Raw genomic sequence first — 13,721 nt, 5'->3', positions numbered from 1 at the left:
GAGACAGGGAGATGAGTGACTCGTACGGCAGAGCTAGGCCTTCCAGCCACCTGTCTGCATCTTCCAACCACCCAGGGGCACGTCTCCCTGCCTGGAACTTGATCACCCGCTAGAAATAAGGGCGGCTGCTACAGGAGCGTGGTCTGAAGAGATACAGCGTGAGGCGCAAACACGAGTTGGCGTGTATGATTTTAAATCTGCTAGTAGCCAAGTTAAAAAAGTCAGAATCAGGTGAAATTCATTTTAATGATTAATATACATATGATGATGGAATAATTGTTTAACCCACTGGGTCCAACATAATTTCATTATGTAATAAGTACAAACTGTATCGATGAATTATTAACAGATTGAGGTCCAGGTGTGTTTGGCATCTGAGTCAGCCTGTTCCCGGGCTCAGCAGACATCTGTGTGGAGAGGCTGCTGTATCCGGCAGATGGGAGAGGGGATGAGACATTCCGGGGTCTCCTAACACTTTTCATTTTGCAGTGACTCAACTGCCATGAAGGGATCCTGTCCCACCATCCAGATCTAGTTTGGCCATCCTGTCGTTTCTAAAAGTGTCTCTCCAGGCCCTCTGCACACGCTGCCGGGCCGGGGAGGAGCCAGTGCCTTCTGCGTCTGCGTCTGCGGGTCTCCTGCTCACAAGCGTGCCTTCTGTGTGTTTCAGGTGACCCAGGTCCCGCCAGCTACGGGAGGAACGGCCGGGACGGCGAGCGAGGCCCCCCTGGGGTGGCGGGCATCCCCGGTGTGCCCGGCCCCCCAGGCCCCCCGGGTCCCCCTGGTTTCTGCGAGCCAGCGTCCTGCACCCTGCAGGCCGGTCAGCGGGCATTCAACAGCAAAGGTCCCAATCAGTGAGGGGCTTGGTGCCACGCGGCTGTCGGTGGAAACCACACCTGAAGAAGGCACCTGGGGGAGAACGGCCCCTTCAGTGGTACCCTAGGAGTCGATCTGACCATCAGGTTTAGGACAATGGTGCTATTCAGCAAATCCTCTCTCCTTTCTCTTTGAGGGGAGCCACAGAGCAATGGATCAGACAGACAACACCCCTCCTTTTGAGTGAATCGGCAGTCCCATCCCCAGGCTCTTGAACTCACGTGTGCTATCCGTGTGTGGTACGTCACGGGCCGCTGTGCCAATAAACAGAGACGCTGTTTGGTTTACCTCAGTTGCAGTAGTTACTTCCATTTTGTAGTGAGCGCGTGTTCTCAGACGCTCGTTCCAGCTCTGCAAGGATTTACCAGATTAGTTAAGAAGCAGCCCCATTACTGTCAAGAGAATTGGTGCTTAAGATCCCCATCACTGTGCTCCTGGGGACTCTGCAGTTGCTGTGCCACTTGGGGTGTTTTCCTTACACCCGTGGGGTTCTCAGCGTCAGCTTGCCTTTCTGCTGAACTGTACTGTATCCAAACCCATTCGTATTTTGGGCTCGTCCATGTGAAAGCAAAGAAAGAGTCTTAATACCCTACCGTTCAGTAGTTTTATTGATGAGATTATTTATTTTCAAGGTTTGAGGTCACGTCTCTTGTTGTACCAAAGAAGCAATAAACATGGTTTCTTACTCTCTTGCATGTTTTTTTTATAGCTGGGTTCAATGAAAAGAAGTCACTTACAGTTGTTCAGATACGTAAAGCTTTTTAAATACTGGCATTTCTGTAGGCCTGTGTTTATGATGTTAGTGCTTTGTTCTACAGAGAAATTAAAAAGCCCTTTCTGCTCCCCAGAGGGTGTGGCCTTGTGACAGAGCTCTTTGTGTGTTTGTGTATGGTGGGGGCAGAGCGTGGCGGGTTGGGGGAGGTGGTAGGGGAGGTTTCATGGACCTTTGAGAAATAAAATGAGAGTTATGAACCCATCCTCCCGAAAAATGTACAAATACACTTGCACAAATCTGCTTGCATGCTATGGCAGATTGCATGGGCCCCCCGAGTCTAGCCTGGCTCGGGTTCTGGGGGAGAAGCTGCTGCCTTCATTTCAGTGCTGTCCTGTTAAGAACTTCACTGCACAAATGATTTATGTTGTACTCAGTTTTTTCTTATAAACTGTATAAAGGCAGCTCGGCTAAAGCACTGTATTCTTATCAATAAGATAGGTATTGCCTGGCCCCTCAAGCACTCCATTACTATTTACATAATCACACTGGCCTGCTGTTTTGTCAGCAACTGTATTAACTACGGACCAGCCGTAACATAGTCAGTTTGTGTCACAGGGCATATGATCACCTGTCCCAGGCAAAGCACAGTGCGCCAGTCAGGATCTTCTCCGTTTATGGAACTCCCTTCTCTCAAGTCACGGGGCGTGAGCCCTGATAGGTGTGATGCCTCACCTCACTGGTGAAGCTTTTCTGCCCTCAGTTGGACTCTCAGCATTTTAAAATCTTAGCCCCACTCATTTGGTTAAATCAATCAACATGTAATGTGTATCTGGGTTTCTTTAAAGCTGCTCACAGCCTCGAGTCCCGTGCTCCTGGTGTGTAAGGGGAACAATTCCGGCTTGGCTGCGTAGGTCAGTGCCATCTGCATGCCAGGGAGGACGGTCCTCCTCCTCGTGGAAGAGGTAATCTTTGCAGACGAGACAGCGGTCATAACTGCTTACATGGTCTCCACATGGATGGCAAACCTTTTCAGGTGCTGTGACATATAATCCAGTAAATGCAAAGAAATCGCCTTTATTTTCACCAAGGTGGTTTTATTTTAACTGGAGTGACACAGTCAGATACAACAAAAGAAAAATTAGATAAATAAATACGTTTCTCAGTTCTGATAAATAGGTTTATCAGATTCATAAGAAAATTAAAAAAAATAAAATTTCAAGGAAAAGTTGAATGAACTGTTCTACAAACTTGATATACAAAAGGCTGTACAGCAAGCTCCATAGACACAGCAAACTGGAAACCACCACTTACAAAGCGATTGTGTGAAATGAGCACATCCCCAATGGTGGGAGTAATCCATCGTAAATCCAGTTCAGAAACAGCTTACAGAAGCAGTGTAGACTTGACAGAGAAATTGCAAAGAAAACAGCTCACTGATCCTCTCCATGAAAGAATGTTGATAAATCCTAAATTAGACCAAATCTCTCTCTTTAGCAAAACAGAAATCCTCCAGACCTCGGGGAAGTTGGAAGGTGTCCGAGTTGCTGAGAAAAGTGTGGGGTAATTACAGGTGGTTAGAAACATGCATGTTATTTACTCAAGGGCTGATGATCTAATTCTAAGCCAGTGTGTCTGTGACACTGTGACCTGATTTCCATCCCACAGATCTGAGAGGTTGGGTAAGAACTGCGGAAATCACTTCCCAGTGACTGAGCACATAAATTCCCCAGCACAGTTTGGGATCATTGGCTTTGTCTAGCAGAAGGGGATGAATGAGTAGTCATATCAGTTTCATGATTGATTTTATTATTTATGGACACACTATTTCAAGCTAACTACATGAATATTGCTATCCTTAAACATCATAAATAAAATCTGATTTACTTGCAACCTGAAATAAGCTTACTGTAAATCCCTGCTTTAGAAGAGAAATCTCTGTATTCTTTATTTTTTTGACTCTTAAAGCTTCTCTGATAATTAACACGTCTGAGTTTAAAAAGAAACTAATAGAGGGGGAAGATCACTAGAAATACATACAGTCACACTAAATATCAAGAAAATGGTTTTTAAACATTTTCTGGGAGCCCTGGCAAAAGGTGTGAAAAAGCAATATTAAGAAAAGCACTAGCCAACAAGTAATCCTGCTGTTTACAAACAGGGAATGGATGTAAATTATTTAAAATACCTTTTTTAGAAAAAGAGCATTTGTTTTCAATAAATATAGGTCAAGTCTCTCTTTTTTTTTTCTAGAGTAAAATTGATACTTTTCAGCTATGTACTGAGTCTTTGTTAGTGAGCTTTGATCCAGGACATGGCAGCATTAATTCATATGGCTCAGTAAATATTAAATCAGAATTGGTTTACCATAAGAACATATGACTATAGATACACATGCCCAAAGGCTCTTTAAAGAACTAACTAGAGGAAGTATAATGCATTGGTTGGTACATTATACATACAGTTTAATGTATCTGGTTATCAGGAAGAGGATGCTGACGGATCCTATTTTTGATCTTGATAAACGGGAATCCATGCTAACCTTCCCCTTAACAATCCCTTCACATCTTGCTCTTGAGGCCAAATTTTCTAAGAATACCTACAGAGAAAGTGAATGATGGGAACTGGCTCCAGGGAACTTTCTTTTAAGATTTGTCTGAATTTGTCTCTGGCCTCCACGTTGGAGATTTTCGTGTGAAGAGACTTCAGACTATCCCTCAGAGAGCACACAATTACCTTACTCTTCATGACGGACCTGAGGGTGAGGATCGTTAAGAACTCTGTAAATCATTTCCCAGTCTAAGCAGGAATCTAAATCCATCTGCAGGTTTTGATGGGATTCATTTCTGTTAAAGAGACATGCTGTGTATTTAACCTAATGGCCCATCGCTCAGGATGGAAGAGCTTATGTTTCTGAGAAAAGTTAACTCTGGCATCCTTCATCTTGCTCAAGCCCACATAATTTAGTGAGGAGATCACCATGTGTGACCAAAGTCACAAAGGCCTGGATACTCTCTTGTTTCTGCTTTTAATTCTCATCCAAATTCATCAGACCAAGCTTTTTATGAGCTGCCACTGAGCTGGGCTGTGAATGTAATTCTTAGAAGCTAAGTGTGGATTCATGTGACAAACGAAAGTATGATTATGAGCGTGGTATTGACATGAGCCCTGCAACAGGCCAGTCTGCACGCCCCTCGGCATCCGTGGGCTCATGGAGGTGAGAGCTTGGGAGGTGAGTGTGCCTGCAGCCTCCCTGTGGCTGACCCCTGTCAGCGGGGCTGAAATGTGGAGCCTCAGCTAAAGAAGAGATGCTGCTAATAACCGCACCTCAGAACTCCCTGATCCGGGGTCAAATCCTTTATTGCTGAGATAAGTGACAAACTCATTATGCAACACAAACACACAGGAATCAACTCGTCAAAGCAGTATAACCACGTGGGATTTAGAACAAACCTCGCGCCATTCCACTTAACAGCAGTATGTTGAATTAAACCTTACACAGCTTGATGAGGTAAGATAGAGAACACAGAGAATGGACAAAAAATGCACCCAAAGTCTTATTTTAAAAATAAATAGTTTAAAAATATGTCATAAAACAATCTGAATTTAAATACATTAATACACTGAAAAATATTTATCCCTAAAATGTACTTTAAATAAAAGAGCAAAATAAAAATTTGTGATGCAGTTAGCATCTTTACACCCATATGCTTATCCTTGTCAGGCGACACACATCCTTCTGTTAAACTCAAATCTTACTAACTACCCCCTAAATTTAGCGAAATCTTTTACTTTATTAGTATTCTCTTTTGACACATTCATGAAGCAAGTAGCTAACTCCTGGAGCTGTAACCTATATCACTCACTATTGGCTCTGAAAATGAAAGTTGCTCAGTCATGTCCAGCTCTTTGCAACCCCATGGACTATACAGTCCATGGAATTCTCCAGGCCAGAATACTGGAGTGGGTAGCCTTTCCCTTCTCCAGGGGATCTTCCTAACCCAGGGATTAAACCCAAGTCTCCCGCATTGCAGGCACATTCTTTACCAGCTGAGCCACCAGGGAAGCCCAAGAATACTGGAGTGGGCAGCCTACCCCTTCTCCAGGGGATCTTCCTGACCCAGCAATCAAACCGGGGTCTCCTGCATTACAGGCAGATTCTTTACCAACTGAGCTATCAGGGAAGACTATAGGTTCTGAACATGGCATTTTTTTCCATTTAGATTTTTCTTAGATAGCTTGGTTTTATAAGCCTGCCCTAAATTTGAGAGTCCTTTGGACCGCAAGGAGATCCAATCAATCCATCCGAAAGGAAATCAGTCCTGAATATTCATTGGAAGGAATGATGCTGAAGCTGAAACTCCAGTACTTTGGCCACCTGATGCAAAGAACTGACTCATTTGAAAAGATCCTGAAGCTGGGAAAGATTGAAGGCAGGAGGAGAAGGGGAAGACAGAGGATAAGATGGTTGGATGGCATCACCGACTCAATGGACATGAGTTTGGGTGAACTCTGGGAGTTGATGATGGACAGGGAGGCCTGGCGTGCTGTGGTTCATGGGGTCGCAAAGAGTCAGACACGACTGAGTGACTGATCTGAACTGAACTGAAATTTGAGGTAAAGTTTTGCTATTCTGGGTCTGCTCCTCTGGAAGAGTTTTCTCTGTGTTCACCTGGTTTTCCATTCAATTTAACTAACTCGAGCAGTTACGCTAGCACAATTTTGCTGAGTGAAGTGTTTGGGGTACCGCTCCAGCCACAGCACACAAGACTGAGGTCACTAATCTGTCTTATTTCCTGAGACTCCCAGTAGTTAAACACGTTTCATGTCATGAACGCTTTACCAGTCAACTAATGAGTGAATACAATTCAGTGGGCTAAGTCAGTTTGAAATAATAGGCATAAAAGACAAAAATTCAATTCAGTCTATACCTCTCCCCTCTTGGAAGGCTGTGTAAGCTGTAAGAGAGAGGGCTATAACAGGGGGTCCAAGCCTCCACACTAGCGTTTAAGAATGGACACGGAAACAATGACATTAAACTGTGTGTCTGAAGAAGGTGGACACAGAAAAATGTGAAAAATAATTGAACAACAAGAGCAATGAACACATCTGCAAAACTATTCTGAGACTTCACTGGAAAAACCTTAAGCATATAACTTAACCTGAAAATTCTCAATATCAGGATATTATTGCCAGTGTTAGGAAAGTTTAAATGGTATTTTGAAAAATAGTGTTTTTCATCGTAAATTTTGTAAATAGTGATACATTTCTAAAAAAATATAATTATACAAATCTAATTATAAACTTTTAAGTACTTTGAACAGTATGAAGATTTGGACATTGTCTAATTCTATCAATGGTCTACTTCCTGTGATAAGCTAAATTCTTTTTATTTGCCAAAAGAGATTTTCTATCCTGTTTAATAGGTAACATGATTACTCAAGTGTTTTCATGTTAATCACTAAAATATGAGGGTAGCATACAAACTAAAGTTACAAATAGTAAATTTTCAAGTTAGCTAGCCATATAAATATACTTATGAAATAAAACTGAAACAGTCAACAAATCAGACGTTATTGTGCCTGCTTCATAAAGATACTTAAAGTGAGGAAAACATAAATTAACAAAAAAAATTACAAAACATAAATTAACAAGAAATTATTTACAAAAGTAAAAAAGAGTAAGTACAAAAGCAAAGGTTTTGATGGAATTGTCTACTTAGCTGTTTCTAGCCTTTTGTGTTTCTGCTGTGGCTGTTGCTGCTGCTGTCACTTCAGTCGTATAGACAGCAGCCCACCAGGCTCCCCAGTCCCTGGGATTCTCCAGGCAAGGACACTGGAGTGGGTTGCCATTTCCTTCTCCAATGCATGAAAGTGAAAAGTGAAAGTGAAGTCGGTCAGTCGTGTCCGACCCTCAGCGACCCCATGGACTGCAGCCTTTCAGGCTCCTCCGTCCATGGGATTTTCCAGCAAGTCTGTTCAATTCTTCTGATACAAATTGCTTAAGACACCATCTTGTGGACAAAAGGTGATATATCACAGGTTCTCTACAGTGGAGAAAGACTGCAGAAAAGCTCAATCTTATTTAACTCTTAAAACATACTCATAAGAAATCATTTTATAATCCAAACATCAAATGACATCTTTTACAGATAATATATCTTAAGATAATTACTGATGCTCTATCACAAAAGTGTCTAAAATTTTAAAGTTTCAACAATGTTACGAACCATAGAAACAAGCATATGGGATTATCAATACTTTAAAGTCATTAATTACACTACTTTGATAACAAGGTGAAAAATTTCAAAGGTTAAGACTGGCTGTGTTTCTGTTACAGTTACGAAAAAATGGTTAATGTCTTCAGCAGAAAAGAAGAATAACAAAGTCATGAATTATTCTTCCTTTTTCTAAAGGCCATAAATATTAATTGAAGTCAAATCTTGTTCTTTGCACAGAAGGATTTCTATCTGACAGTGTTACCTGATCTTGACACAAAATATTAGACTGGAATTCAAACATACTTTTATGGGGCAAACACACAACTTTCAATTGCCATCATGTGTGTGCCTGCTAAGCGGCTTCAGTCACATCTGACTCTTTGCGACCCCATGGACTGTAGCCTGCCAGGCTCCTCTGTCCACGCGATTCTCCAGACAAGAATACTGGAGTGGGTTTCCATGCCCTCCTCCAGGGGACCTTCCCGACCCAGAGATTGAACCTGCAACTCTTGTGTCTCCTGCATTGGAAGGCAGGTTCTTTATCACTCGTGCTACATGGGAAGTCTGTTGCCATCGTGGCCTGCAATTACTTTGTATTTAAACATACTTTGTTGTGTGGAGTCCAGACAAGAGATAACTCATGAAATGTGGTCATTCTTTTTCCCTGCTGTGGACACTGCTGACTTCTGCGTGCAAGTGAACAAAGGTTCTGGAATGAAACAAAATGAGACAAGAGAACTGGCCACCACCAAGGCAGTTAGGGGAAGTCTTCACACCCTGTCTGGGGCCTTAAATTATCCACGTTCTTTTCGTTAAAAGAATCAGGCAACTGCCAGGTCTTCACTTTACTGGTGCTGTGTTTGCCGGGTGCAGCCCTTCTTGCTGCTCTTTGCTGCTTCTCCTGCACAGGCAGCCAAGCAGAGTTCATTCTGTGTGATGCAGCCCTTTCCTCTGGTTATCCCCAAGTAGGATTGAATCACACATGTCAGTTGTTTAGAAAGGACCTGAGTCACTGTGACAACTCAAGTTTATAATTGGCATCAACTCCTCAAACCACCTGACTAAATCCAGACCCTTGCAACAGGAATAAACCAGTCCAGCATTAATGGAATTTAGAAAAAGAAAGGTTCTGAAATACTTAACTTGTAGAAAGGACACATGAAATATTCTCTGGAATTAAAATGAGAGAATCTGTAAAACAAGAAAATGAACTGAGTCTTCTTGCGTCTGTGAAGGGATCGACTCCAGGAAAACAATGCACTGATCACCAGTGACAAAAAAATTCATGAAAGCAGTAAAATGCTAAAATAAATACTTCTGGATTAACAAAGAAGCAAAAGAATAAGCAAACAATTAATATGAAAAAATAATCTTTGAAAACATATAAAATGTTTTTAGCTTTATGACAAATTCAAGTAAATTAATGAATGGCAGAGGAGTTGTAAGCTTTCAGAAAATTCAACAAACTAAAGCTCCACAAATTAAAAGCTCAAGATATACACATAGCACCAGATTTTAGACCTCTGTACATTTTGTGGGGATAAATGATCATTTTACTAAGAAAATGTATATGTATATTCTGATTGTGTCAGTCTAAAACACAGCACCATTGTAGGTATTGCACAGGAAAGAAAATGAAGGAGAAAATAAATTTAAAATTAACAACACTTGAAATAAATAAAATGACCTTGGAAATGAAAATAGATAAACTTGGAAGTGAAATATACAGCATCTTTCAACATGAAATAATAAAAAGGTTGTACATATGCACAGCCATGTAGATAGTACCTGACCATCAGTTCATCCAACTACAATGAAAACCAGTTCAAACCCTGGGTGCATTTGAACAAAGCTGCCTCCATGGAGGCACGCTGCCCACAAGACCGTGCTCACAGCTTTTCACAATCTGCCCCATGGCAGATGTCTGTAGCAGGGCCGGGGCTGGGGCGGGGGTGGTGCACGCCCTCGGCATCCCTAGGACCCGCCACTCAGATTTCAACAACATCCTCCTGCCCACGGTTCCAGGAAATCGTTTTCAACCAACAGTTTCTCAAAATGTATGGCCAGGCCATGAAACTACCATTCAGCTGTTTGGTTGGCAATCACACGTTTTTGTTCCTGGTCAGAGGATGTGGTCCAGGCAGTGTCTGTGCCCCTGAAGTGTGTGGACTCTTGCTCGGTCTCATGGATTTCCTTCACGGCCCTGAACCTCTAGCTGCAGCTTCTGAGAAGCATCATTCTTCCTACAAGCTTCCAGGCTTCAGCTTGTTGATATGCATCTGTGGATACCACACGCTCATCTTCTAGCACAAGGAGGTTTCTTTTCCAGTTGCTAGAAGTCCCATCCTTTGTTCTGATGGCTGGTTCTTAACATCTGAGAGTCACGAGGTCAGAAGGCTAATGTACTCGGGCCCAAAGACTCTGCAAGGCCCTTTAAACTTTGAAAGTACCAAAGACAGCTGGGTGCCTTCACCACCAGACACCTCCCAGAAAAATCAGCTTTCTGTTTCCCAAATGAGAAACTCGGCAAAGGGACCACAGTGCTGTGCCTTGACTTCGCTCCTTCCTTCTTACGCAGGACACACTCATGCTGGTGGGACTGCTTTGACTGGAGCTCATTACACAGGAGCAACAAAATCATTTCAGTAGTTGGCTCTGGTAGGATTTTGGGCTCCCTGATAAGACAGCCTCCTGAGTTTTCTTCCAGAATCTAAATTATGAAGGTCTTATTGCCTATCTATTTCTCTACATAAGTAGAATGGATAAAGGATGGTATAAGAATTCTTAAGCTATAAAAGTAGTCAAAAACATTCAGCAGGAGCAATGCACTATTTCAAAAAAGTTAACGAAATTGTCAGCAATGATATTAAATTTAAATACCAAGGAAACGTCCAGATAAGTCCGAAACTTTAAAATTCAGAAACGAAAGGCCAAATACAAGTTGATAAGACTACAAAACGTACATCACCATCAGTCTACTAAATCATGAGATATCACTTTCTCTTAAAGAAGAACAAATGATAAGATGTGCTTGCATATTTCATAGAAAACCCTGAATAAAAAGCATAATAATGGTGAAGCAAGACATGGAATGAATTTGGAAAAAATTCTGAAAAGGTTGATATCGCAGTTACTATAGGAATAGGATTCCAATTTTTGTTTTTAATGTCTTGCCTACACCAAAAAAAAAAAAAAAGTCACCCACGATCACGAGGGTCTGACAGTATTAAGAAAGCTCCAACAGCAAGGAGAGGTGACTGGCATCAAGTCTTCCTCAGGTGTGGTTACTTCCCACCTGTTCGCTGTCGGGTGTGTGAGACGGGATACAGGCAATCCTCTGGGTTACATCTTCCACTAGGTCCTGGGGGGCCCTGGGGCCCTGGGGCACCTGGTGAGCCTGGCAAGCCCGGAGCTAATGAAATAAAAGACCCCATCAGAATGCAGGTCAACATACAGATCATCCTCCCTCTCTCCAACCAACACGAGTCATTCAGTGTCAACTGGAGCGACACTAAAGGGCCACAGGGAGCAGGCATGGCTCCAATTTTTGGAGGCTGGCTCATGCTGCGAAGATAATATCACTATTACCTGAAGTCCCAGGAAGACCCGGGCTCCCTGGAAGCCCAATTCCCGGTTCCCCCCTTTCTCCCTTCTGTCCTCGGTAGCCTAAGGAGGAGATAAACAAAAAGAGAGAAAAAAAAAGTAAGCGTGTTCTCTGACTGATATACATTCAGGAGATACTTTGAGGTGCACGTGGAAAATACACCCAGTGGAACATCTCCACACATTTATATCTGAAGACTATGCTACAGACACTCAGTACAATACTGGATCCAAGACAACAGTGGCCTGAACAGTATCCTAAATTGATACGTATTCAAACGTGAAAAGTCACCAGGATTTCTTTTCTATAGCTGACTTTCATTTAACATATGTGAACAAGAAGGAAAAGTGTTTGTAGTTAAGTCATTTGAAAGTACCCTTCCAAATCTCTAAACATTTCTGCAGTAAAATAATATTTACTACCTGGGATGTATTTAATAGTTCCACCCAGTTCCCACTATTACAGAGACCTTGTTAAGCTTACTCTCACTCAGTCATCTCAGTGAGTGCTTAATATCACAGGCTAAAAAACTAGGAAGAAAGAAAAATAACTGAAGAAATATGAACCTTTGATTAACAAGGATTAATAACACTGGAACATAATTCCAAAAGAAGAACATATCTGCTAAAAGCTATGTATTTAAATTTAGTTCTCAGATTTTAATATAATGCAAAATACATTATTCCACATGAATCTCAGTGCATATGAGGTGTCATAAAACAAGAAAAATAATTTATGTGTTTGTAAAACACAGTAACATTTATATGTCTCCTGTCAAATGTGCAAATGCATTTGTACAAAGCTCTCATATCATTAGGTTAATACCAACCTGCTATTAATAGATAGAGGTGTTGAACTGCACAAAGCACATGAAACATTTTTACTCCAATTTCCTATTAAGGTCCCAAGCTCATTCCTTATGAAGCCTTCCCCAAAGCCATAGGGTCTTATTTTATAATTGTTTCACAACAAAATTTCATATAGGAATGCTAATAAGGTCAGTAACAGCTTCCCCATTTTTCTAGAATAAGTTTTTCACCCCTTTAGGGCAGGCCTCTCCTGAAATTTGGAAAGGACTTGAAGGCTGGTCTGTCTGCAAAGAGACATGTGTCTGCATGGCTTGTAGGTGCAGGAGGACAGTTTGGTATCAGTGTAGCCTCTGTAGGAAAACAGAAATAAAACAGCAGCAGTGTTCTAACCCAATGTATCTAGAGGGTCTTGTCATTGAAGAACTGTGTTTGTTGTAGTTTTTCAGGTAATAGCCTTGGAGATTTCCATTTCGACTCTCGGGGTTTATTTCTAAAGTTGTAAGTCAGTGCATTTATATGCATGCTAGAAAAATGAGGTCAGAAAAAGAGTGTTACTGGCATTTGGGAAGGGTAATTCTTCATGCAGGGCCTTACAAGCTGTTTGAAGGCCTTATGCGTTGTTTGTCCTGACCCCAATTGACCACTGTGTCCTTCATCATTTTGACACACATACGCTTCGTACTTCCTAAGGCCCCGACTGTTAACAAATCTGAAAAGTCAAATCTGTATCAGTCACATGAACTACTCTATGGGCCACTGGATTACAAATAACAGAGGGTTTCCCTCATTATGAACCAATAACAGCTGAACTTTATAAGTTCAAAAGTAAGAACAATCATTCCCAATACTGTCCCTCCAAGGTTGATGGAAGCTAGAAGGCAGGATCTGTTTTCTCCTGCTAACTCCACATCCGCTGAGTGTGCAAGGCTCTTTCTAAAACGGATAAGGCTTTGAAGTGTGGCATCCATTCTTGAGGATTTTCACAGAGGTGGGAACTCAGCATGTGTTTGAGAAAAGTTTAAGTAAAGTTCTTTCAGGATTCCTGACCAAGATGGTGAACTGGAAAGCCCTGAGCTCACCTCCTCCCATAGACACACCAAATCTACAACTGCATGTGAAACACTATATCTGAGGATGGATGGCCTGAAGATAGGAGAACAGATGTTCCACAACCGAGGATACAAAGGCGAGGCCAGATCAAGACGGGCAGGAGGCGCAGAGAAGTGGTCCAATCAGAGGCCACTCCCCTGGCGTGCTGACCACAAGGGGAGGGACGCCACTGACGAGAAGGTTACCCCGAGGAGTGAGGGGTCCACGTCCCTTGTGGGGCTCGCCAGCCTTGGAGACCTGCCTTGGGAAGACAAGTTCCCGTAACACCTGTCTATGAAAGCCAGCAGGGCCTATCTCCAGGAGGGCCCGAGGGCTGTGGGAAACCAAGCCTCCATCCTTAAGGGCTCCTGCACAAGCCCACTTGCTCTGAGTCCCAGCACACAAGCAGCA

At 42.4% G+C, this 13,721-nt stretch overlaps 2 protein-coding genes across 4 annotated transcripts in view; one reads left to right on the top strand and one right to left on the bottom strand.

Moving 5' to 3' along the window:
- COL9A1 (collagen type IX alpha 1 chain) overlaps positions 1 to 1,741 on the top strand; it is a 66,970-nt gene extending 65,229 nt beyond the window's left edge. For both annotated transcript variants that reach the window (XM_027550858.1, XM_027550859.1), the window contains one exon: positions 671 to 1,741. In XM_027550858.1, the coding sequence (XP_027406659.1) occupies positions 671 to 858 (188 nt within the window). In that variant the 3' untranslated portion in view covers positions 859 to 1,741. The remainder of the gene's footprint in view (positions 1 to 670) is intronic.
- A 6,539-nt stretch (positions 1,742 to 8,280) lies between these two features.
- The window catches only part of COL19A1 (collagen type XIX alpha 1 chain), a 445,397-nt gene continuing 439,956 nt past the window's right edge, over positions 8,281 to 13,721 (bottom strand). For both annotated transcript variants that reach the window (XM_027550856.1, XM_027550857.1), the window contains 2 exons: positions 11,397 to 11,474; positions 8,281 to 11,220 (listed from right to left, as the gene is read on the bottom strand). In XM_027550856.1, the coding sequence (XP_027406657.1) occupies positions 11,093 to 11,220; positions 11,397 to 11,474 (206 nt within the window). In that variant the 3' untranslated portion in view covers positions 8,281 to 11,092. The remainder of the gene's footprint in view (positions 11,221 to 11,396; positions 11,475 to 13,721) is intronic.

The sequence above is a fragment of the Bos indicus x Bos taurus genome, chromosome 9, assembly GCF_003369695.1.
Source record: "Bos indicus x Bos taurus breed Angus x Brahman F1 hybrid chromosome 9, Bos_hybrid_MaternalHap_v2.0, whole genome shotgun sequence".
Taxonomy (NCBI): Eukaryota; Metazoa; Chordata; class Mammalia; order Artiodactyla; family Bovidae; genus Bos; species Bos indicus x Bos taurus.
Note: the sequence above shows the minus strand (reverse complement) of the source record. Positions and strands in the feature narration are given on the sequence as shown.